Consider the following 25,667-nt stretch of genomic DNA (forward strand, 5'->3'; position numbering starts at 1 on the left):
TTTTACAGGCGATCTAAATGTTCCAGGAGCACAAAAGGAGTCTTATTTCCATCCCTGAGCTTATTGAGGCTGTAGGACCCAGGGGGAGGACTGAGACTGTGATTCCCTTCGCAACCACTCTGTGTTCTATGTTGTTGCTGTTTGTTGTTGTTCTCTTGCCACATAGTTACATAACCTGGCATCTGTCAGCACTGCCAGACTGTTACTGTAGAGATACACATTACCCCACACACACAGTCCCGCACTCACACACTCCTGCACTTAAACACACAGTGTTCTGCACTGACACACACACAGTCTCAAGCACATAGTGATGCACTGAAACACACACTCTCACACACACTGCTGCAGTGACACACACTCCAACACACGCACTCCTATGGTGACACCCAGTCCTGTACTTAAAAAGGTGTGCAGTTAGGCAGAGAGGACAGAACAAAACAGCAAGCTGTTTAGGACACTAGCAGCAGAAGCTCTGTGATACAGTTCATCCTAAACACTGAGAAGCCACTAGTTTGGACTGTTTGAAAGAAAGCAGCTCCCTGCGATTGAGCTGTTCTTCATGAAAAAAACATAAAACATTTGTTAGAGCTTTCCTGAAACTCGCCAGACTTCTACCCAAATCACTTGAGTTTTAGACACTGCAGAACCTTTTTTTTTATTTATTTATCTGAGTTTTATTTCAGATTGACAGAATCCCAGCAGAGTTATGGGACAGTAGCCCATCGTACAGACAATAGGAGCACAGTCATGTCACTGCACAGCAATGCCAGTCTCAGCGCCCTCTTCCACATCGTGCTCCTGATCACCTGGGCCCTGGGAAGAGCTCGCTGGCTTGTGCTCATGCTTCATTTGGATACTCAGAGGGGTGTGTTACAACCGGAGGCAGACTGAGCCCTGTTACAGAGAAACCTGGTGCTTTTAGAGCACCACATCTCACAGCTAGTACTGCCAGTTTTAGACACCTACTCCTACAAAAGCCACTTTAGGAGCCTCTCTTACTGACAAAAACAACTCACAACCGGTTCACTGCTCACTTCTTACAGAAAACACTTCGGTACTCAGACAGCAGAGCTACTCGCTAACAGCTGACTTATCTTTTTGTGTGAGTTGTGCGAGTCTGGAACATGTTGCCCTGCCATGCTCGTGAAGCAGATATCCTGGCTTATTTTAAAGATCCTTCAATCGCTGCTAGCTACCCAACAGGCTAGATGAGCCTCCTCTCATTTGTGACCTTTCTTCTGTTCTTGTAATTGGCATTGTTTTCAGTGAGAAGCACTGTGGTTAATCCTCTCTATGGGCTCTTCACTCTTCCCTGCTCTAGCTGCGCTGTGAAAGGGATCAGAGTGATCACACACACCCTACGGCCAGAGGAGACGGATCAGTTTCTATTGGCAAATGTGGAGCTGGAAAAACACACGAGCTTGTTTATGTCCTGCTCAGATATGCTGGATTTTTAATAAGGGAACAATTCTAATTCTGGCTTCAAAGGCTTACAGAGAACATGGGAATAGAGCTCAAAGGCTTGTTAATACTTCATGCCTTGTAATATTCCATTACGCATGGGTTCTTATTCGTCTTCTGTAGGCAACCCAATGAACTGTATTTGGGCTGAAATAGTTTAATTAGGGCTCAATTAGATCAATGTGACCCTGCTGAGGACTTGAGGACACCTTCAGAACCTGCTGGACGGCCAGGATCAGATCAGGATTGCAAGCATGCAGCCCTTTCCCCACTGGTTTCAATTTTACAGGAGAACTGACAGGAAAAACAGGGGAAAGGGACCAACTGTGCCTGAGCCATTGTTGCAAATTCGCTCTCTCAGGACGAAATCCGGATCAAGTTCTCAAACTCCTCTTAATTTGTTTGACGTCTCTTTCCTCGTGCTGCCTCACTCTTGTGAGCTTTGTACCCCTCAGCAACAACCTGAGTCCCTGGTTTTCTGCTGAACCCTCACACTGGCCCTGTAACCCCAGCAAGCACACTGGAGCCTGGACCCCTGTGCAAGCATGTGCCCGAGCGCTGGGCACACTGCACAGGCCAGGCACTCTCTGCTGAAGGGCACACTGTGGCTTGTCAATTGATTTAAAGGGCAACTGCAGTCCCCATTTCTCAGACCGGTTATTAAATCGCGGTCACAGAATAAAGTCTTTGACGGTACAGAAAAATTTGACAAACTTCGAATTAAGCACAAAATCGTGAACTTTGTGAAAGTAACTGTATGGTCGCTAAGTTGTCAGGAGTTCGCGAGAATCACAACGTGATGCAGCCCTTCCTGCTCACTAGTCACTAATGTGATGGACAAGCGAATACACGCAGGTTGTGCGGCAGATGTTTCACTGTAGAAATATACCAAAGCCATCTGCATACAGAGCAAACAAGTAAATAGTATTTCTCGGCAAAACTACATTGAAGTCGACAGCGATATTTCTATTGGCTTGAAAGAGCTGGATTCACGAAGCCTGTTTGTGTACAATGTCACAGGTCCGCTTCACCCCAGCCGACGCTTTGTTGCCTGAATTCTGAATCTTACAACATGGGGCTGCACAGACCTGGAATTTTGTGATGTAAATTTAAGGTTTTGCAAGTTACAGTGTACATATTGTATTTTGAATTGAAATGCACTCAGCTGTGCATCCGTTTCTAACCCCAAAATATAAAAATAGCATTGCAGTTCCCCTTTCAATCAGAATCTCCAGCTGGACTGAACAATGAAGCACACATTACTTATTTTTGAATATTTTGAAAGTATCCTCAAATGTAGGCCAATTAATGTAAAAAAAGATTATTTTTTTGTTTACTCCAAAGCTACAAAATCTAAACAGAAGCAGTATCTGTAGATTCTGAGTTAACAGGCAAACCTGCAATCCTTCTAGACGGAGATTTTGGTTTTGGGATTGGATACAAGGCCAGTTCATTGCTTGCCTTTGATAACGACAAAAAAACTCTGAATATTGGGTTTTGGTGGACTAGGGGAGTTTTTTTGTAGCTAAATACTTTAAAGAAGTACCTAAAGAACAGCAACTAGCAAAAAAAAAGGTTTATAAGGCTGGACTGGCCCAGTTTTAGCTGTCTCTTGCAACTTGCAACTAACCAAATCAAAACAGTGCCCCCTGCTGCCCACACCCTGCCAGGTAACCCACTCAACACCGCGCTCACTCCAGCGACTTGGACATGAACATGTCCTCGTCAATTTCTGCACTGCCCTCCTCCTCCACTAGCTCCTCCTCCTCGCCTGGCAGCAGGTGATTGGCCTTGGCCACAAGGATGGGTGTGGTCACCAACGGCTCCACCTCTGCCTCGTCCGGAAGCTCCTCCTCCTTGGGGTAGAATCGGCGGGCCTTGTCCACGAAATCCTCCGCCGCATCCAGGTAGATCAGGCGGTCCTGATGGAGGAGGAGGGACTGGATGGGATGAAGAGTTCGGATACTCCCTTTCTGTTTCTCTGCCTGCTCTCCCAGTCTGGCCCTCTCCTTACATCCTCCTCTTTTCCCAGATTTCTCTCCCCCCTTCCCTTCTCTCGCCCCCATTTCCTTCTGCTTTTCCTACTCTATCCTTACCTGGGGCCACTGCTACCCCCTGTAATATCCTTGTTCCCCACCCACACCCCAATGATGGGCATGCCCCCCGTCAATGACCCCACCCCCCTACAGCTTCCCTCTCCACCCCCACCCCCCGACCCCCCCTGCCCCTCCGAGCCTCACCAGCACGAAGAGGTAGCGCTCGGGTGGTGCCCCCTTGCTGTCGAAGATGGAAGTGTCCTGGTGCAGCGCCTGCAGCAGAGAGCGGGCGGTGGTGGCATAGCGCAGGTTGGCGTAGGTGGTACTGGAGGACACGGTGAGCAGAGACTCAGCCTCTGCCATGAACCCTGAGAGAGAGAGAGAGAGGAAATGGGCCAGTGGAGAGAGGGAGTGACGTCCGATTGCGTGGCGGGAGCGTAAGAAACACCCCAAACATCCAGGTCATTTTTAAACAGAAGAGACTGCAAAGGCGCTCCACGCAGAGTCTGCCCCCTGGAGAACTTCAGCTCCAGCAGTGAGTGCTTTTAGGAAGGAAAGTAGCTGTCACTTCGCTGCACGAAGAGTTGGGGGTGCGTGGTGCAGCTACCCAGCAACTACTCGATCACTGAAGACAACTCCCTGGGTGTCGTTCAAAAAAAGAAAAGAGCCGCATGAGATCTTTTAATCACCAAGCAACTAAGCAGTCAAACGATCGAGACGGGCGACAGGGACTCTTGTGTGCAGTGGTCAAGCAGACGGTGCTGTCTGCGGTTTCCAGACCTCACTCGTCCCCCTGCCCTTCACAGTGGATTCTGTCGGCGCCCTCCTCTTTCCCTCCCCCTTCGGGGACTCACCCAGGTTCTCCAAAATCATCTTCCACTTCTCCCGCACGTCTCGGCGGACCTGCCGCATGGCGTGGATGTCCACGCTGAGCCGCCGGTACCCCTGAGAGGGAGGAGAGAGGGGCGCAGGGCCTCAGCACAGGAAGTCACAGGAAAGGCCGGAAACAAACAGGTGGACATTTAAAACCTCCTTCCTTACCTAATTAAGTAAAAACTCAGGTTGCTGCAGGAAGAGGTGTGAGTGGGGCCAGTAGGGGGCGCTCACCCTGTAGTCTGTGGGGGTCCTAATGCCCCAGTATAGTGACGGGGACACTAAACTGTAAAAAGACGCCGTCCTTCGGATGAGACGTAAAACTGAGGTCCTGACTCTCTGTGGTCATTAAAAATCCCAGGGTGTTTCTCGAAAAGAGTAGGGGTGTAACCCCAGCGTCCTGGCCACATTTCCCCCCAGCCTTTACCAGTCACGGCCTCCTAATAATCCCCATCTCTGAACTGGCTTCATCACTCTGCTCTCCTCCCCACTGAGAGCTGGTGTGTGTAAGAGGACTGGAGCATCATCCAGGTGGGGCTGCACACTGGTGGTGGAGGGGATCCCCATTACCTGAAAAGTGCTTTGAGTGGAGTGTCCAGAAAAGTGTTTATATAAGTGTAAGCAATTATTATTAATTATTATTAATTGTCCCATTTGGGAATTTTGCTTTGCAGGGAGATACAGTAAAAGACAACACAATACACAATACCTCTAACACAACATGAACCCATTTACTAATAAGAAACATCCGACCATTATCAGAAAGCTGTTTATTCCTGGATGGGGTCGAGGAAGCCCATTCCAGAAACGCAGGCTGCAAGGTGGGACTGGTTGGAATGCCAGTCCACTGCTGGTTGCACCCACAAAAATTCACTTATTAATATAGAAACAAGAGGCACCAATTAGTGTGGGCTTAGTGTGCCATCTTGTGGCCATGTGTGATATCTGCACCTAGCCAACTGTCACCAATATTGCTATACTGATATACTGATATTGCTAAACTGATAGCTAATTACGGCTCATTAGCTTCCTTAATTAATATAAGACTCAAGCACAGTGACCCGACTTTTACAGTCGTAACCTTTCAAACTCAAAACACTGTTTACAGACCCTACAGTGTGCTGGGGTAGATGCTCTGGAAATGACCATTAGAATAAGGTAATAATGTAGGTTAATTAAATGATAATAAAGGCAGATTGATTAACTGCCAGCTGATCACTGACGGACAGAGAACAATAATGCTCTTCAATCAGGGCAAAGTTCAGGGCAGCTATTCCTTAGATAAGCTTAGATAACAATTCACCGTGGCTTAGATAACAATTCAGATACAGACAGGACCAGTAGATCAATGTTTGAAATGGCTTTGCATTCCATCATCACATTTCATACAGGGTATGTGCAAAGAAAAATGCGTTCTCCCCTGGTTCTCTCCCTCTGACCTCTAACCTCTGACCTGGGACCCCCGCCGTGTCTTGGCTCTCCTGTGCAGCAGGTTGTACAGCTCGCGGTCGTCGTCTCTCTCTGTGTGTGACTTGTCGGCCGGCTCGCTCCACAGGTTGGTCTCCTCCGCCCTGCGCCTCTTGGCCTCGCGGTCGAAGTACTGCAGCGTCTCGCTGAGGACAGACACAGCGCCTTCACACACACACACAGACACTTCAGGGCGCGAGAGGCGGGCCGGGCCGGGGGGCCGATCGGTACCTCAGAATGGGGCTCTTCTCTTCCGGCTCCTCTTCTCCGCAGCAGCAGCAGCAGCAGTACTGCGTGCAGAACCCTCGGAGTCCAGAGCCCATCGCTGCACCAGGGGGAGGCTGACCGGGTCAGAACCTGGTGCCACGCAGGGAGCACGCTTCGACGAAGCCCGGGATTTGGAGTCCTGGACGGTAGTTCTGATGGCACCCCGACTGGAGTTGTTCTGGAGAGCCGGGAGTCTGACACTGGTCTACTGGAGAGTTCGCAGGTCCGTGAGGAGTGGGCCTGCTGGTAACAGACCAGGGCTGAGCTGGGAATGTAGACTGGCGTGGCAGAGCAGACCTCTCTGTGCACCGGTGTTGACAGGGGAGTCCAAACTGCGGTTCACTAGATCAATACCACTGGATCGGTTCTGGAGATCCGACTGAAACAGAGGAGAGCGACATGAACAGAATTTCTTCCCAGGGCTGTAAAGTTGCCAGCTGGGTTCAATGTAGTGGTCTGAATGCTCGCTATCTGCGGAGGTTATGCTAGTTCAAAAGTGAAGCTGCTTCCCATCCAGACTGGAGATTAACTGGTACCAGACCCCTCAGGCTTACTGGAGATAACCTGAAGAACTGCAGGAGTTGTACCGGGGCGACTGTGCTGTCGTCTTGGCCACTCGGGTGGCACTATCTTTTGGCCCGATGGTGACCCACTAACCCAGCAATGACCCCAGAATCCCCCTGCTCACAGGCTGCAGAACCACCGGAGCTGAACCGGAGCTGTTCTAGTCCAGCACTACAAAATAACAAGAGATCTACTGCTGCAGACCTGCACCTCTGTCAGATAAATCCTGGTCCAGCACCAGAGTGACAGAAAAAGTATTTGGGTCCACAAAACAAGATGAATTAACTAGTAAATTGATCTCCCACCTCCAGACTCTATCCCGGGACTGACCTCTGAAGACTGGTTCTGATCCCAAACTGCAGATGGGACAAACAGCCTGATCTCTTTTCTCAGGGCTGGAATGAAAGCATCCTGCTGCACAGATTCAGATCCTTGGGATACACATGCAGCTGAATACCAGGGAGGTCCTGATCCGATGGGGAGACCCGATGGTTCTGGTCCAGAAGTGAGGAGGCTGTGAAAAAAAGACTACTGTGATCCCTCTGACTGTGTGAGCCGGTCCCAGAGACTCTCTCCCGTCACTGTAGATTTAACAGCAGATCAGACTGCTGCCTGCATCCCAGCCCACTACTTGTGTTACAGTGAAGCAGCGCTACACACGCTCAAACTGAGAAAATGACCCGCACACACAGCGCCAGAGACACACGGTTTTTAGAGAAAACTGAAATAAACTCACTGCAATCAGGGAGTCACAGTGCAGTCATGTGCAGCCCCTTTCTCTGCCCCTGGCACCCACTGGCTGACAGTGTGAGGGTACCGCGGTCTCGGCTCCCCGTATCCCCTCCGCCCACTGCCCCGGGGACAGCACTGTAGACAGACGCTGCACACAGCCAGAGTTCAGGCCAACAAACCTGAACGAACTCCAACATGAACACCTTCTACCTCCTAAAAAACAGCAACCATGATAGCCCTTCTGTCTGTCAGTGTATCGTCATTCTGAACAATTATTAAAAGTTTTTTGAGAACATTTACATTGTAAAACCTGAGAAGTACCAGGGGGGTGGGGTTGGTATTTCAGTGTTGCTCAGGCTTCACAGCACCGGCCATCAGCTGCCTTCACTGCAACAACCACCTGGGATGATCAGAAAAGAAACAACTCACACTCACGGGCACACAGCTTAGCTGAGGGAGTGGGTAAAGGAAGGAGACCCAAGGGAACAAGGGGCAAATTCAGCCCCCCCCCCCCCACCTCTCAGCCTGCTCACCGAGCTCTCCAAAGGCAGCCTTTGATCTCTTGAGCTGCAGACTTCCAGCCTGGGTCACATGAAACAGGCCTGGGCTCAGCCCCTTGCTCCCAGCCCACACAGGAGACGTTCCTCCGGGTGCGAACAGCCGGCACACACGTGCTCTTCTGGACCCCAGTCCTGCTCGACAGATGTTCAGACGCAGCAGGTCACCTGCTACGAAGCACTCCCTCTCGTCTGGTCAGGAGAAAGGCTCTTGGTAAGAGTGCACCTGGGCTAACAGAGATTCATGACCTAGTAGAGTAGCCCAATATTTACAGCACAAGCCCTCAGAGCTGTTTCAACACACATTCCCTCAGTGACTGGTGCACACAGTCCTTGGGGTTTGTGGCATCCTCTACCTTTCAGTCCAGCTTGAAATGGCCTAATTGAAGCAGCTTTTTGCATAAGAAATTGGATCATTTGTTGTTTATAGCTCTTGCTCAGTTGCTCATTAACAAAGCACCCGTAAGACTTGCAGGCCCTCCTGGAGTGGAGGAACCCAGCCCTGACACAGTCGCCCTTGCTGTCACCCTCGTCACTGACCGCTCACCACCAGCGCCACAAGCACACAGGCCGGACACCTGACTGCGGACAACACATCCATTGCTAACCTGCTCTCTCCGTTTTTTTTTCTGAAATGGGAAAAAGCCTTGCAAACTGTTAAAAGCTACAAAGCTGAGAGGCCCATTGAGATCACACCCGTACAGACGGAACAGCTGAACGATCACAAGATCTGCGCCAACCGCCAAGGGGCTCAGGGCCCGAGACAGCCAGCTCCTGCACCCAGCGGAGGGGAGCGGGGGGGGGGGGGGGGGTTAGGACGCAGGGAATGAGGAAGAGGATGAAGGCACAGAGTGGAGAAGAAGTGTGGAAGAAATGTAGAGTGTGGAGTGGGGAGATGGGGAGAGAGCAGGGCGAGGACAGCTATGAAGGAGCTGAAAGCAATTCATGCAGGGGGGAAACCGGAGAAATGCAGAGCAGCAAAGCATGGCTGCTGTATCATGTAGTATTGCCTCGCTATGATACAGTATACCGATAGACTGAGGACACAGATTCTGGGCTGGGCTGCTGTAATGCTCAGAGCTAGGCCCTGCATGCTTGAGGGACAACCCTCCCGCCCAAGAACCCACATGGCCTCCTGTCTCTGGACAAACTGCCCTTTGCTTTCTATCCAGTGGGACACTGTGAACACAGTGGGAAATCAGAACCTGGGCTCTTTCTCTATAGGAACAAACTCCAATCAAAGCTGGCACTGACACACTGCAGCACAGGCAGGGGAGGCACGCAGCTTTTACTGTGCTTTCATGTGCTCGTTTCCAGGGGCCCTAATCTACAACTAGGAGACAGAAACGGAACAGGGCGCCATCCCAACACCATGGGAGAACACCAGGAATTGATCCCTAGAGAGAGCTGAAGCAGAATACTCAAGCCAGCTGAAGTAGCCCCCTCTCTCAGTCCCAGTGGGGAAAGGATAAGCCTGCGTCCCCTGCGCACACCTCTCTCCATGAGGCAGCGTGCATGACAGGGGCATTGTACGTGAAGCAGGGAAGAGGGAAGGACTGTCCCCTGATGATTCCTCTTGCCCCGAGGGACACACACGTACACAACAGTCTTCTGTCTGCTGGCCTTCAGCACTTGCACAGAGAGCGAGTGTGTGTCGAGAGCATTCTCAACAAAGCCTCCATTCAGGCTTGCATTAAAGCCACTCAGCTAGGCTGGGCACTTCTACCCTCGCATCTCCGATGTAGAGTCTACACAGCTACAAATGGAGAGGAACAGGGAGAGACTAGAAGCACAGGGCCTTGACATGTTAAGGATAGTGTTCAGGTCCCATGGTTCCAGTCCTGTAGGAGATCCACAGTGCTGCAGGTCTTCTGGTTGTCTGTAATTAATCATTATGGGCTTGGAAGACTAAACACAAGTCGATCACTCACTTAAGAAGCACTGATACAATGAACACCTGACTGCTTGCAGAACACCGTGGCCGAATTCAGCCAACAATGGCCTGCTTCAACCACCAGGCCTCGTTTTGACCAGTTCGTGGGTGCTTTTCTGTCCCAGGTCTTTAACAAGCGAGGTCTCACAGAGAACCAGGCAACCCGAGGGACTTGTCAAACTCGACAGTCTCTGTTTTAAACCAACAGGCTCCCGCACAGCTCAGCCAGCGAAGTCGCTTGCTCAGCGGGCAGGTTGGTGTACGACTGGCGAGAGGGGCGCCAGAAAGGGCAGAAACAGACAGAACCGTGACCATCTGTGCTCCTGGGAACAGGCAGCAGTGTGAGCGAGAGTTGCCTTGCTCTGATGCCCAGCGCTTGCTCTCCAGACTGGGTGGGTTTATAATAAAGAATAACCCAAATGAAGACCTGTGACAAAACCAGTCACATCAGGCAAACACTGGGCTGAGTGAGAGTGAAGGAGTAACTAAACTCAGGTGATCCACTAGTCTCTGGAGCCAGGTTCAGAACAAAAGATACTTGAAAATATAATAATAAACTCCTCGTCCCTGAAGTGCCCTCTCCCCCACCATATTTATTTTCCTAGAAGGCTGTGGCTGTGCAGGGAATCCCTTAACGGATACTGCCATCGATCCAGATTTCAGGAAAGAGGAGCACACAGAGAACCAGTCTCCACATCAGACAGACAGGGGATTCGGGTTTCTAGGTTTGTGACTAGACTTGCCAATGTCTGTATTTACTATAGTGCACTACAGTGATGACTCTCGGCCCAGAGCAAAAGCAGACCCACATCAAACAGTTACAGCATGTCACTATTCAGAATGTAAGAAAGACGCTGGTTGGTTTATAAAACGTAATTTGCCCTTAGAGGACATTTTATTAAACCTGGCCTTAATAAATACAGTAATGTCTATGTGAGAACATAGGACACTCACATGCAATCAGAAATTCAGCAAGGGTACCACTGTTGCAATTTCTATTATCTGAAGGCTGTGCTCACTGCTGCCTGGGTGAATAATCAGATGGCTACTGTCAATTACACATCAGGAATGTCGATAGAGCAGCATACCCCAATAACGCCTCACCCAGCTCAGCTTTACAGAGCAGTCAGACCTGAGATACGTGGGTCTGTCCCACTCAGAGACCCAGAGATCAAGCCCAGCAGAGAGATCTGGTCCCAGTGTATGCATCTCTTCTTAGCACTGCAACACGGATGTGTTCTCTCTGCTACTGCTTCGGCTGGGGCCTGTGACTCCCGAGTCACCGTGCGGTCTACCATGAGGGACGCGAGTGAGGGAGCACAAACGCTGGCAGCAGCAGCAGCAGCACCGGCAACAATCGCAGCTTTGAGAGGCTGGTCTGTGAGGACGCGATTGTTCTGAGCCAATCTGTTGGGGGGCAGCGATCACAAGAGCCTGCTGTACTCCAGCTGCTCCAGGGTGCCAGACCAGCTCCAGGACACCCTGTGCCGTGCGGGATTTCGTTTCGGGAAGCTCTCCTAGAGCAGGGAGATAGGCCGCACCCAGCTGAAGATGCGACAGGGTTATAAACAAGGAAAAAGAATTCCTCTTCAGGATATGTAAGCTACAGGCCCTTGTGCAATTATATACTGATGAAGCAGAAATTGAAATATAAAAATCTGTATTTGTACATTACTTTTCAAATTAATTTAACTGAGCCCATCGGTCTACACAACTTTACTTGACATTAGGTAGAAAGCAGGAAAGATCAAGCACCTTCTCTTACAAAGAAGAACCCTTTTGGAAAATGTGGGGAAAAAAGCTGCCTGTAATGGAAAAGCAATATAGTCAGGGCCAGGCACTGCAGATTCTGGAGGAGGTGGTCAGACACTGACTCGAGTCAGGGCAGTACTACTGTAAACCCAGAAACCCATTAATAAAACAACAAAGGGACAGAGTAGACAGTTGTTCTTGTAGAACTGCAATTCCAGGAAGGTTTGCCTCTGAAAATTCATATCGCCTTAACAATTCCCACAGCACAATGTCAAATCCATGCTCAAGTTACAGTTGCTGGTACCTCAAAGACAGCCCATGACTCAGACCCCTGCTCTGCTCCATTTCCGATACAGTATGATGATGCAACATTAACATGTCAAGCGAGAATCTCCTCCACCCACAGTGCACGACAAAGCCCTAAGCACCTTGGGCCAACGTGTGGAACAAGGCTGCAATTCCAGTTTGGCACAGAAAAGAAAAAAACAATGCATGCAAAGTGAACCCCTCTTTTCCTGATTTTTTCAAAAAGGCACGAGTTCTTTTGTCAGGCAAGGCAAAATTCCTCCACATGATGTAAGCAGCATTATTCTCCTCTGTAGTGGTTGCTCTGGCCCCATGGTTCAGCACTAACGTGATTCAGCCAGACTTTTTACACTGCACAAAAGGCTAGAACAAGGCCATGGGGAAGAGGAGTGTGTGCACACACCATCTCATTTTGTCTTCCACCATCTATCAGTGTTTTTTTGCAATATGAAAACATTCCCCCCCCCAGAGTTAACAGTAAGAAAGCATGAATAGAACTGGTGATCCAACACTGGCACAACAAAGCAGAACTAGAATTCAATTTGATATGTACACATATAAAAAATAACCAGTCAGACATAATTTGTTCAACCCAGTTTGAATTGCATGGTGTGCATGTAGAAACTGCTCCTTCCAGGACACCTGCAGGCCAGGAAGTACAATCGACAGCACCCCATTCCGCCTGCCTAGCACATCTCTGAGGGAGATCAATACAGAATCAGTCTCCTCTAAAACCCAAGGGAGGGTGCAAAAGGGCATCACCTGTACTCCTAGGGAAACCAGAAAAAAACAAAAAGAGTCCTGTGATCGCACATGCACGGAGCCTCTGGGATAGGGGGATGGGAGCCTGGGTTTGGTCCATAAGCATCAGCCCCAGCACGTAGCTGTATGCAGTCTTGCTTAGCGTGATCGCGGCTGTGCGAGTGCCACATGAAAATGGGTCCTCAACACCTGCTCGGGCCCTGCCTGAGCACCAGGCTGAGCTGGCAGAGCTCTTTGCTTGGTGCTGCAGGCAAACTCTCAGGGAAAAGCTGCCCATTTTCACAGAACAGGGCTATGCATGCATGCCCTTTTATTTCTTTATTTTTTTACGCACGGCCCCCCATGTGTATGCCTTTCAGGTCTGCCTACGTCTGGCTGGATGGGTCTGTGGTACGCCTGGCATAAAAGTGAATATGAAGACCACGGGGAAAGATGAGACAACTTCTGGAACCGAGTCGTACTAGAACCAGTATCTTTAACCGGGCAGAGGAATTCGAGAAGCAATGCAAATTGGACCAGATAATTAGGTGTTGACCACCTGAAACCCACTTCACCAGAACCCAAAGTCTGGACGGAAGACCCCACAGCCAACATCAAGATGGACTCAGCAAAGCTCACTCTGTGGTCCTTCTTCTGTGCTGCTCGGACATCCACACCAGTCTACATTATACCCCCTGGTAGACAACAGCAGCAGGTTTCAATCACATACAATCAATTTGAGGACACAGAGGAATAAGTAAGATGATTCCAGTTCATCTCCCGTGTTTGCCTTTTCACATTTGCATTGTCCAATGATCCTTCCAAAATTTCACTGTGGTACAGAGAGCTTTTCAGTTTCTTCCTTCATTGCTTAGAAAACTGAGTAGAAACAAATGAGCATCCCCCTGTGGAAAAAGGCATCAGTCTGGGTGGTGCCTCCTGCAACGCGCCTTCCAGTAGGGCTGTCTGAGTGCAGAACCGGGAGGATTGCCACTGAAGAAGGCAGTATGACCTCCGAGCCTCTAGGGGGCAGTGCTGCAGGGTGAACCGTGCGTGGGACCACTCTAACGCAGAGTGGAACGCAGCTCGCTAATCCGCTGGCGGAGGTGTGACACAAACTCAAACATGGTGGCGGCCAGGCTCTGGTGGATGAGGTAGCGTGGTAACCGACCCTGAGAAAGAGGGAGAGACAGGAAATCTCAGAGCCAAAACAAGCAACACCCATTCAAACCCACAGGAACAGGGCGACAGACACATAATCCTACTCCAAGACAACAGGGTGCCCACCTTAAGGTCTGTGTTGAGGACCCATATGAAGGTGCAGAGAGATGGGTTGGTGTTGGACTTCAGGACCACAAAGCCCCCTGGACCATTCTCACCCCTGCAAGAAACAGCACTGTTTATATCCTCCGCAGACAGGAAGATGTGAAGGGAATCTGCTTCTTACTTACAGCAGAGGGGCTGAGGGGACTGTTTGTTAGCTTGGTAAGATTAAACAGCTGATCTGCAACTATACAGAGAAAGGCAGCAAGTGTAAAGTGTGGAGACCCGAGACCTGACCACCACACGGTGGTGGCAGCCTGGGAGCAAACGGAACAGGATGTGTCCGACTCACCTGACGTAGCGGACGTGGGGCGGCTTGGACTCGTGATTGGTTGCCTTTCCTGCAGAGATGTAGCGGTCCCGCCTCCTCTCCACCCTCCGAACATTCACAAAGTCCCTGACAGACACCGAGAGAGAGGGAGACCTGCAGTCAACCGACACTGTCATCACCCAACAGGGGTGGGGGAACGAAAGGGAGAGAGAGAAGAAAACGAGCAGTTTCAGTCCGAGCGTTTCGACAGGTTACCTGGGTGAGACGACACCCCCTGCTGCTCCTGCCGAGACATCGTAGGACACCATCGTGTTGTCGTCCACCCTCTGCAGGATCTGCGGCACAGAGAGTACAGCTCTCGCACACAGCACTGACAGGGGGCATTCACAACTACGGCACCAGGATGTTCCAGTCTGAGCCAACCAGTGTCACAGCACAGCTCACCTGGCCCTCAGAGGAGGATCTCTTGACTAATTAGGGAACAAACAGCTGGAAAGAGCAGGAGGGCCAAGGCTCAGTCTAACACCACACTGTCCGGGGGACAGAGAGCAGGAACAGGGAATGGCACAACAAAGCAGAACTAGAGCTGCAAGTGCTGGACTGAGGTGTGTTAAATAGACCTTCCAAGATCATCCAGAAGAGGCCCCTGGATTCAAAATCTACCAGCAACTACACAAGTAAGACTGGCTGAACAACCCCCTCCCAGCTACAGCATGCAGGAAGCACAATTTCCTTTTGCACAGCTCTGTGCTAAACCAGTATGCTAATCCACATTGTAGGAAATTGAGTCTTCCGGTTATGGAAAGCACTGCACATTTTGTGTGTGTTCCTTCCTTTACTCATACAGTGTCCACACTGATCAAACTCCGGGACGCCCAAAATTCAGCATCCAAAACCCTGACCAGGTCTAGTACAAGTGATCACATTACTCCTATCCTGGAGTCCTTGCACTGGCTTCCTCTCAGGTTTTGTGTCGACATCAAAATCCTCATGCTCACCTATAAGGCTCTGCATGGCTTGGCACCTCAGTACCTGTCTGAACTATTATCGCCCTACCCCCCACCTCGCAACCTTCGCTCTTCTAATTCTGGTCTCCTAACTGTCCCCCAAGCCTGTCTACATTCTATGGGTGACAGGGTCTTCTCCTGTTATGCTGTAAAGGGCTTTTAGAAGCCATGATTAAAGCAGCTATATAAAATGAGGTTTATTATTCAATTAGTAATGCACTGTGTGGTCTACTAATTACAACCACAGCTCACTGTACATAAAGGCTTCAACCTAATGAGTTAAGCGTTAATTAATAACCATTAAACAACAATCGGACATCCCCGCACAACCCAGATCCACAGCACCTGGCAGGCAGAGATAGTTCTGTTCCACTGCACCATCTTCTCAGGCTGCAGAATGACCTCCTGATACACCAGCTCCGCAGGGCACTGCATGAGGGCCTGGTCAGGCACAGGCACACCAGACAAAGACAAGTGTCAAAGACACATGGCACCCAAATGTTTACTATAGAAACCTTAACACTCCAAGAAGCTAATTATTTTAAAAAATGTTGCTTTTCTTGCTTCAGGCCTACAGCCTGCAGTTGCTATTAATCAGCTTTAACATCATGTAACACCTTTCTTAAACTTGAGTAATTATTTGAAAACTAATTGATCCTTGATTTATAGCGAGAGATTACACTATCAATTTATGTATAATTTTAGTACTAGGATTACATTCTGATTTTTAGAACATTTTAATATTCTAAAAGGGAATTCAGAAATATTACATTCTACAAAACCATTAATCCTCAGATTTAAACATGCTGGATGGAAGCACAGACTAGGCTGAGGGAGACGGCTGTCACCTTGAGGATGAAGGTCTTCCCATGGAAGGGGATCTCCAGGGAGTAAACAGCATCTCCATGCTCCTAAAAATCATCAATAACTTGTTACACACAGATACACACAGAGAGAGCAACACTGCACACACCACAATCCTGACTGTGCAACTAGAATTGCCGTGAAGTTAAACACACTCATCCCTGGAAAAAAAATAACACGCTAACCAAGGTCACGATAATACGTTACAAACGACTCCATTCCTCAATCACAATCGCACACAAGCACAGCTCCCAATAAGTAAGACTGTACAAAGCAGAGCTTTCACAAACAGACTAAGAGAAAGGCCCCACGCGCTAGTATCCACCCCCAGACTTCCTGGGATGTTGCCGAGAGACGGACAGACTCACGTTGCTCTTTTCTCGTTTCCAGTTCTCCTCCTGCGCGAGGATCTGATCGACGATGGCCATCGCCTCCCGGCCCTGCCGCACAAACTCCTTCTCCTGGCAGATGGCGACAGGAAGAGAGAGAGATTGGACTTCCTGGGACGGCCCAGACGCCGGGCCTGAGGGGGGGGAGTCTAGCACCGACCCACACAGCCACGCGGCGCAGAGACGAGCAGGGAATTTCACCTCTACATGCACTCAGGCACTGCGCACCTGGGGAGTCACAGCTTTGCGCCCATGGGTCTCCTCCTCCTGCTCGTCATCAGATCCTGTGGAGAGACAGCCGTCAGGCCAGACCAGCAACAGTGAGGTCGTGAGTCTAGCTTGTTTTCATGAGCTCTTTGAACACCCGCTAGTTAAAGACTTATGAAGAAAAACAGTCCGTCCACCTCTCTACAATCAGAAAACCCCTTAAACAATCAGTCCTGGGAAGGACTGAACTGACTGCTCTCCTGCACAGGATCATTGCAAGGCTGTGGAGAAAGGAACAACTCTCTGAAAAACCACTCAAGTCAAACAGCCTTCTGCAGAGAGAGGAAACCAGAGCTCATGGGGAAAAAAACAAAAACAAACTCAGGAAGAACTCAACACAGACAGAAGGGTAAAGTTAGAACTGAACCCTGGACCCTGGCACAGACACAGCAGCCGCTGTGCTGTTCCACAAAAACAGGTTGCAGAGCAAGAAAACACTGAGGTGTGGAGCTGCCAATCAATAGCATTATTGATCAGTATGATCCAGTGATTACTGGGCCTCAGAAGCCAGGAGGGGCTTGTAGCTCTCATTCGCTCGGGTCTTTCCATGATTACTGTGCCTGTGTCTCCCCCCCCCCCCCAAGTCACTGACAGCTGAATAGTGACGCGTGAAGAGAACAGAACCTGCATGAACATGGCTCTCCAAGCCTAGAAGTGGTCACCACTGATGTGCGTGTGTTGCAGGGTGCAAACAGCCATCTCACCTGCTAGAGACTCAGGCGGGGAGTAGAACTGGCCATCGGAGAAGGCTTGGGCATAGATCAGGGGTCCCCGCTCCAATGCTGCATTCACAACTGCTAGATATGCTGAAAGAGAGGGGATCACTGAGTGACAGACAGACAAGATGCACCGGCAAAGACAAGTACAGAACGGGGGAAAATGTGGAAGCTGGAGACGGAGAAAAAGTGAAAAACAGAGTACAGCAGCACGAAGTCTATGAGTCACAAAACCGTCTCTTCCTCTCCATGCAAAACAATCTCGCACCCCCTACAAACACATCCCCTCTCGCTCCTTTTCTCACCCCGCTCCTCCTCTGCCTCCTGGGTGAGCACTTTGAAGTCGAGGAACCACGTCTCCAGCCAGGCCACGACGAAGGAGGTGATGGGCAGCACATACCCAAAGGCATTCTTGAACAGGGGCTGGGGGAGACCGGAGCACACCAGCTATCAGAGCAGACCCGGATGTGCCAGGGCGTTTTCTGTTATGCTTAAAACTACAAGTCATTATCCTTTTCAGAGTATTTCCAACAATCTCTTACTTGAACTCCATTTTTCCCCCCCAAAATAAAAAGACTTTCACATTTCCCTTGTGGCCATACAAGGACAGGCAGGCCTGATGCAGGGAAAACACTACTGTGGCAGTACTGCCTAACGCAATGCACTGCCGGCACAAAGGTATCACATCACACATAGCCCAACCCCAGAGAGCACCAGGTCAGTGCTGCTCTGGAATCACTTAAAAGTAACAAAGTTCACTCCTCAAATGAAAGCCTTACACAGGCTAAACAAACTGAATATTTTTGGTCTTGAAGAAGAAGTGGACTTAATTCAAGCTACGTTAACCCCAGTGCACTGCTTTCTTCTAGGTGAACTGAAAGAGTCAGACAGGCAAAATGACCCCCTCTTGTTTGTAAGCTGGTGATCTGGCAGAAAGTTTACATTCCTACCAATTGTGGAAGTGAAACAGGAAAATAAGTCTAAATTAGGGGGACTCGGAGATCATTTTCATACAGCTCGGGCTCTTTGAAACATTGTCCACTCACACCGGACAAGATGACCTTGGCGACGAGGAAGGAGCTGGTCACGAGGGTGGTGATCTGGGAGAGAAGGAAGGACAGTAGACAGTTCATCACGGAATTCAAACAGCTCTTTTAGAAGATAACTTTGACGATTCTGCAATTGACAGTTAGGTGGTGGTGGTGGTTGTTGTTGTTGTTTTTTCCCCAGGTTCTCCAAGAGCCCAGTGTCACTCCTCTGGACGGACCGGTTCTTACCGCGATGACCCACCAGTGTCGCAGTCTCAGAGCCGCGTAGCCCAGCTGCAGCAACACGAACCGAAACACCGCCAGGAGCTGGGAGAAAAGAACAGGAATGGAACAGGCTCACACCCTGTACCCCTTCATAAAGGTGTCAGAAAACCCCTGCATCATTGTTGCACCCAATATAGTGAATCCAAGAGTTAATCAGAACCATGTTTCGTTGGTTTGTCGGATTTGCAGTAAATGAGCAGTCTTCACTTATTATAATGAGTCTAATCAGCTGGACTTCACACCACTCGCTTGTGTAATTTCTGACTGTAAAAGGAGACTCACAAAAATGTCGAAGAAAGAAGATGCGAATTTGTAGCGGATGACCTCTTCTTCCAGGTTCTCCCAGATAGAGTCCTTTATCTGAGGACAGGGGACACAGATAAGGACACTGGGCCAACAACAACAGCAGCAGAGAGAGACTAACAGACTGGACTTAAGCTACAGGTTCCAACAGTTTGGCTGAAGAATTTAAATTTGTCAAACTTCCTGAAAAAAGCCAAACCAATAGACAAAATACAAGACAAATGCAAATTAAGTATACACAGTTCCAAGAGAACAGGAGGCACATTGTCGTACAAAGGACTGTGGAAGACATGAACAAGGTGTCCAGACATGTTGTTCATTTCCTGGAAACAGGCTGGACAGGGTCTAAAATCAATTAGCTACTAACTCATTTGGGTACACGAGGGTCAAACAGTCTTGGCTCATTTGCAACCTGTCTTATTTTCTAAGAAAAACCTGAACAGAAAGAGAGAGAGAGAGAGGGACAAAGGCACGGACATTGAGCTCGATGATCCACAGCAAGGAGATGAAGAGGAGGTCGAAGGTGACGAAGAGGCAGAAAGTCCGGCGGACGTCAGAGATGAGCTTGCGCTCCCCAGGGGCAAGGTAGTATGGAGGCAGGGACAAGGAATTCTGGGAGTACGAGGCGTTCAGAGAGGCGATGGCTGGGAGACTGGCCCCCAGGTCTCCATTCTCCACCCCCCCCGGCATCTTACTGCACTCTAAAGGGAGAGAGACAGGGATGGGAAGAGAATTCCCGCTGAAGACATGTTTTACAGGAGCATCAATCCATGCATTGATTATGTAGAAATATACTGCTGCCGTCAGGTGTTTCAGCCATGACTTCCTAGTTTCACAGGCAAATCTGGAGCTTTCTTTTTCTCAGAAGCCTCACCAAATTACCTCTTTGCTTGCCTGTGAGGACTCCGAAGGGGGATTCAGCACACATGCCTACAGAGAACAGGCACTTCTGCTTTTTACAGCCTCAACACCCCTGCCTGGGTTCTCCACTGTGCTGACTGTAGAGGCTGACTAAGTACTTGAGGGCACAGCTTCCAGGCCGTGGCAAGTTTATTAAAAATCCCCCAGCTACCAGGTTAGAAAATTTCCAAAACACTTGAACGTGGCGAGAGGATGATGGCATCGGTGTCTCCGTTTCGATACGTAATAGTTTTAAAATATGACTAAGGATCTCACTCCCTTTTGACTTAATATGGACAAATACTGCCCACTTAAGACTGAAGGCTACCCTCAGTAGCAAGCAGATGTCCCTCTCGAACAGGGGTCAGTAACCCAGCTCCTGGAGAGTCACAGCCTTGAGGACCTCACAGGCAGCATAAAATGGCTGATGTGCAGACACATTAATGACAATTAGTAAGCAACTGAAAAGACTGTTCATTCAGACCTCAGCTGGAATAAAAACCAGAGGGAATTATTAATCTCTTAGATGAGAACTGTTATCCACTGCTCTAGGAGGAAACAAATGTCTTAAGCATGTTCAGGGAATTTGATTCCTTTATTCCTCCTGAAAGCAGGAGGACCTTTTCCACACAGAGCATTGCAGAGGTACAGAACAAACCACCCACTGGCATGGATTCTCTCATCTGGGCAGCTGTTACAGCCCCTTCACAGACCACAGCTCCGAGGGTCCTGTCGTACAAATCCCCTTCCACACTGCCCTCTGCCGTGGTCAGGCCCATCACTGGACACTGGGAGCCTGTGGGCTTTCACTGCAGGCTTTGCCCCAGGAACCCCAATGAGCAGGGCACCCCATCTCCTCCAAGTCTGGGGTCGCCTCTCTGTTGCTGGGCAAAAGTCAGCTGGGGACCCTGCATCACTACTAAGACTATTAGTCCATCACTGGAGTCCAGCTCCCCTCTATTGTGGACATGTTTACAACTCGCTGTCTCAGGAAGGCTGGAAGGATCACTAAGGACAGAAATCACCCTGGTTTCCCACTTTTCTCCCCCCCTTCCCTCTGGTCAGCGTTATAGGAGCATGAAGGCACGGACGTCCAGCTTCAGAGACAGTTCCTTCCCACGAGCTGTCAGATCACTGAACTCTACCCCTACCTCCGGCGCACACCGATATTTTAAGTTGTATGTTTTTTTAACTTCCTGTTGTTGCTGCTGCTGCTGTCCTGTGTTTGTGTTTTTGGCGATTCCTTCAATGTCTTTGTATTGGAGCATACATGCAAATAAGCGTTGCATTGCACTTGTGCACGTGACAAATTAACTGGACTGGTACTAATACTACACTATTAATACTAATGCTGGCACAACGATCTTTCAACCCCCCGTACCCCAGCCTCTCCCCCTTTCCTCATCAGCTGTGGAGAGGTTAACAGGTCCACAGTATGTAGAAACAAGAAGCTGTATTTAAAAAAACCCAAACAATTCCATCATATTTGTGTCCTCGGGGTCACGCATACCCCTCACTCCTCCCAAGTTAAAAAACGAGCTGGGCAAACCCACGTGATCCCCCCCTTTCCGAATTTTTTCGAGTTCCTAATTTAGCTTCCAGCGCACTTGATGTTCCATATTTGCATGTTGGTTATTTACGCCTCTTGCTTAACAAGACATCTGCTGATGATTCCTGTTTCACCACTTACAGTAAACAGCCCGGGAACAGCAGCCCCAGCGCGGTGTGTTTTACTGGGGGAAAGAAACAGAATCGCAGACGGTCATGCATATCTTTCTGATTATATTAAATATTTAATATAGACTATTTCAAACCGAGGCAAACTGAAGTACAGGTGATGACAGCGACCTTAAAAATGTTGCGCTTTTGGAGTTGCACGCCGTCACTGAAACACGATCTACTTACTCTTACAAGCAGAAAACTCGAACAGGCATCAAAGCCGGATGAGGTAAAAAAAACAAAACACAGTTCAGATCGGTTCCAAAATAAACAGGTATTTGCAAAGCTAGCTTGCCTGGTCACACTAATCCAGCCTGTTGTGTCGAAGTCCGTATATCGAGATCGGAGACACTCCGACCGCATCGATTCCTCACTATCCCGGCTGCAACAAAACTAAATTAAAACGTCCAGGAAGAAGGTGTCGCCAATCTGGGGCACCTCTTTGTGTACCGTAGTTCACAGAAAACATTTCTTGCACCAAGAGGAACGAACAGTAGAGCAAATGCGATTCGTCGGTGTGAATGGTGTGCTGCTGAGACACCAGGGGTAACAAGTAGTCATTTTAAATGGAGCTTTATCGTCCCCTGGGGCAAGTGTGTTTTACAGCAGAGTCCGACACAACAAAAACATCACACACCACGAGTACAGTCAAATAGTCTTACAGCGTTACTGTGCATCGTTTGAGAGAGGGATTGCAGATGGGAAGAAATTTCAAAACGAATTAAATCAGATGCGATGCTCTCGCCACAGTGAAGAGGCAGCAGGGGCACAAACACAACTAGTACAATTATAAGCGCGGTAAATAAAACACATTACCTCTTGTTGGTAGGAGACGGGTCTAGCCCTCTACCCTAACTGGCCCTGGGACAGAACTGAGATGATCTGACAGAAATTCATCTACCGTTTTCGGATCTTGCGGCGGCACGCAGTTTCGGAATCGATCGTGGAGAAGCTGAGGCTCTGACGAAGAGCTGTGCTAAAGGTAGTCGCGTTTCCAGCAAAAAAAAAAAATCCCAAAACTTCTGCTTCTCTCTACACTGCCTAGCAAGAAGACAAATAAACCAGAGGACAGCAGATAAGTCAGGAACTCTCCAGCCCTCTATAAACAGTCACAACAGCTTAAGAATATTACCGACGACTCGTACAACTAAAAAAAACCAATGTATTTTTATACGACAAAAAGCAAAAGCTCAATGTTTGAGAATAAACCGAAACTCACCTGATCATACTAATCACTTTCGCACTGACTTCCGGAAGACGACGCAACAGTATAGCCGTCAACTTCCGGTTGACGAGTGCACGCACGCACACAGGGAAAGAGAGACCGGAGGTTTATGCACAGAAGAGAACAGCAAAATAAAGTCTACACGTGAAAAACGGTGACCAGATCTCTACCGCCACCACAAGGCCCAGTTGAAGCTTAAGAAGACCCCCCGCAGCCAGTTGGTTCTGAAGCTCATTACTCTGGGCCACACTGACACGAGTCAGCCTCGTCAGGACAGCACTGTTAAATCAAAGTTAACTAAATCACAGGACATGCTAAATACCACTACTTCACCCACTGTGAACTCTTTTCAAGAAACACCGTGGGATTTTTAATGACCACAGTGAGTCAGGACTTCGGTTTTACGTCCAATCCAAAGGATAATTTTTTTCAGCAATAGTGTCCCCAGTAAAGGACTACATCTCCCAGAAAGCTCTGCTTAATCAGTCATACCGCCATCCCGTGGAAGGTTGAGGAATTACAACAACGTGATTGGTTCACTTTAATAGTTAGTGACCGCACATATTCCTTTTAGAATGAAAACGTTCGCTCTCAAATTCAACCTTTAGCAGGTGCAGTTTTTACTTTCTTCCTTCATATTAATATGAATACAAAAATGTTACACTTGTTATTAAAGAACAAGAAGTCCTAAAACTCTTTGCAAACTAAAACTGCAGGAAGGTTTCTGTTGATGATGCTGTTGATATTTGCTTTCACTACATCCTGCAACATCTGGGATCTCTGGGAATATATGCGTGTCTCTATGTTGTTGATTGTAGCTCTGTATTCAACACCATCATCCCAGAATTCCTCCACAATAAACTCTCCTATTAAAATGTTCTTCTCCCCACCTGCCAGTGGATGATCTATTTGTCTAACACACAGAAGGCAATATGGGCGGATGGGTCTTGTTTGTCAGCACTGGTGCACCTCAGGGCTGTGCTGTCTCCCCATTGCTTTACTCCCTGAACACCAACGACTATACCTCCAGCGACCCCTCTGTCATGCTGCTCAAGTCTGCACATAACACCACCCATGGGTCTTATCGAGAGGAAACCAGACACAGGAGGGAAGTGGATGTCCACAAAAACCTTCAGCTCAACAGCCTCCAAACAGAGAAACAGAGGAAATGTTCATTGATTTTTTTCGAAAAACCCTCCAAAACCCATCCCTGTAGAAATCGACAAGGTCGTAGTGAGTTCCTAGGAATAAAACAATCTTTAACACTCTCACATGGGACTTGGCCCGAAGAGCTGGTGTGATGTGATATGGACATCTCATCTATTTCAAGAGCACCCGAGAAGGAATGGTACAACACTATATTCCGTTTCTGGGGTGCAGTTGAACACTAGAGGGCGACAAATCCAAAGTTAACACACTACAGGACAGACGGGGAAACAAAGCTTTGTGCTCAGATGTGTTTCTTGCACCTTACATGGCATTAACATTTGTTTAAACTGCAGAGTTTCATCTTTAAGTCCAGATGTGTCCCAATACCTATGTTCACCTAAAATGGGGGTGGAACACAAGTTGTATTATTCTTAAATATAAAGCATATACAGTATGCACAGAAATATCCAGAAATAAAAGGTGATGTTCTGTGCTTTTAACTAATATTCATCTTTTCATCTCAAATCCGAATTGCTGGAGAATCCTTGAAAATAGCAATTCTGACTTCACTGTCCCAGCACTTATGGAGGGCCCTGCATGTCTGCATTTGTATAGTTCCGTAATGCTTTGCAAAATCGCCAAACACACCCTAACAAGCAAAACATACCTGCCCAGAATTTGTAATGCAGACAGAGGACCTCATAAGTTTGGGGCACGAATCTTACTTTAAAGGAGAAAATCTCTCTGGGTGCATTTTGTGATATAAAAAGATTTCAGATTATCCCTGCTCACACAGAAGGGCTATTTTATTTTCACAGATCTTACCAGTTTAATTTTGCTTCATATATATGCCTGTAACGTATTCCAGTACCAGTGAGACTGGGGGGGTCAAGGAGGGTCAAGGTGTCTGTGGCAGGACATTATTCTTCTCACCCCTCCAAAAACTAAAGAGATTAATTTTAAAATCCTTAATAACATATATCGTTGTAAAGAATTCCCGAGTAAAAGCTTTAACCTTGACTGTAAATCCTGTATTTTTAGTGAGTCTGATTTTACAGCAACTGAACATGTTTTTTTTTACTGTCAACATGACAGCAAGCTGCTGTTCGGCTTGTCTGTGGCGTGTGTAGCGAGTCAGTTCTGGACTGCTCCTTCTTGGGTCACCCCCCCCACGTCCTTTGAAGCTGGTGCTCGTGTGGTCAGTGGGAGGGCAGGAGGCAGTTGTGTCCTGGGTAAATAGTGACAGGGAGTTTACCATACCCCAGTGCCAACGGCAGTGTGCTGCAGGTATTTCGCTCTTTGCAATATATGGGCTCTTGAAATGCTCTCATATAGGATGGACTGAACATCCATGATCAGACTGTTTCGAAATGTTATACCAGCACTGTTGCCTTTTCCACTCAGAAGAAATTGTGCTATATGTTCCCTGTATCAAAACCTTGAAGTCACTTTTGTAAATCCTGGCTTCACAAAGCCCACTAAACAACTGGGAACAGGGAGGAAACTCCCCAGAGCTGCAGCCCAGTATG

General features: G+C 48.6%; 2 protein-coding genes across 6 annotated transcripts in view; both read right to left on the bottom strand.

The window, feature by feature from the left end:
* Window positions 1-671: 671 nt before the first annotated feature.
* Window positions 672-8,746, bottom strand: mreg (melanoregulin). Of its 2 annotated transcripts, XM_015362159.2 has the most exons (8): window positions 7,937-8,746; window positions 7,704-7,803; window positions 7,002-7,185; window positions 6,072-6,486; window positions 5,827-5,986; window positions 4,355-4,445; window positions 3,705-3,868; window positions 672-3,386 (listed from the first exon to the last, which is right to left on the bottom strand). In XM_015362159.2, the coding sequence occupies exons 4-8, from the start codon at window positions 6,161-6,163 to the stop codon at window positions 3,156-3,158; spliced, it is 738 nt and encodes a 245-aa protein (XP_015217645.2). In that variant the 5' UTR covers window positions 6,164-6,486; window positions 7,002-7,185; window positions 7,704-7,803; window positions 7,937-8,746; the 3' UTR covers window positions 672-3,155. The 2 variants fall into 2 exon arrangements, with proteins under 2 accessions (XP_015217645.2, XP_006638281.2); XM_006638218.3 differs by lacking the exons at window positions 7,704-7,803; window positions 7,937-8,746 and adding an exon at window positions 7,408-7,620.
* Window positions 8,747-10,755: 2,009 nt separating this feature from the next.
* stard3 (StAR related lipid transfer domain containing 3) overlaps window positions 10,756-25,667 on the bottom strand; it is a 40,621-nt gene continuing 25,709 nt past the window's right edge. Inside the window, exons 1-16 of one of the 4 annotated variants that reach the window (XM_015362156.2) lie at window positions 22,984-23,074; window positions 22,581-22,805; window positions 19,623-19,846; window positions 19,125-19,202; window positions 18,807-18,884; window positions 18,576-18,629; window positions 17,835-17,952; window positions 17,518-17,619; window positions 16,775-16,830; window positions 16,526-16,618; window positions 16,142-16,204; window positions 15,639-15,734; window positions 14,542-14,621; window positions 14,308-14,412; window positions 13,980-14,073; window positions 10,756-13,864 (exon numbers count right to left, since the gene is read on the bottom strand). In XM_015362156.2, the coding sequence (XP_015217642.1) occupies window positions 13,757-13,864; window positions 13,980-14,073; window positions 14,308-14,412; window positions 14,542-14,621; window positions 15,639-15,734; window positions 16,142-16,204; window positions 16,526-16,618; window positions 16,775-16,830; window positions 17,518-17,619; window positions 17,835-17,952; window positions 18,576-18,629; window positions 18,807-18,884; window positions 19,125-19,202; window positions 19,623-19,835 (1,338 nt within the window). In that variant the 5' untranslated portion in view covers window positions 19,836-19,846; window positions 22,581-22,805; window positions 22,984-23,074 and the 3' untranslated portion in view covers window positions 10,756-13,756. The other 3 variants (XM_006638256.3, XM_069185813.1, XM_015362157.2) reach the window with 3 other exon arrangements.

Source organism: Lepisosteus oculatus, chromosome 28 (genome assembly GCF_040954835.1).
Source record: "Lepisosteus oculatus isolate fLepOcu1 chromosome 28, fLepOcu1.hap2, whole genome shotgun sequence".
NCBI lineage: Eukaryota > Metazoa > Chordata > Actinopteri > Semionotiformes > Lepisosteidae > Lepisosteus > Lepisosteus oculatus.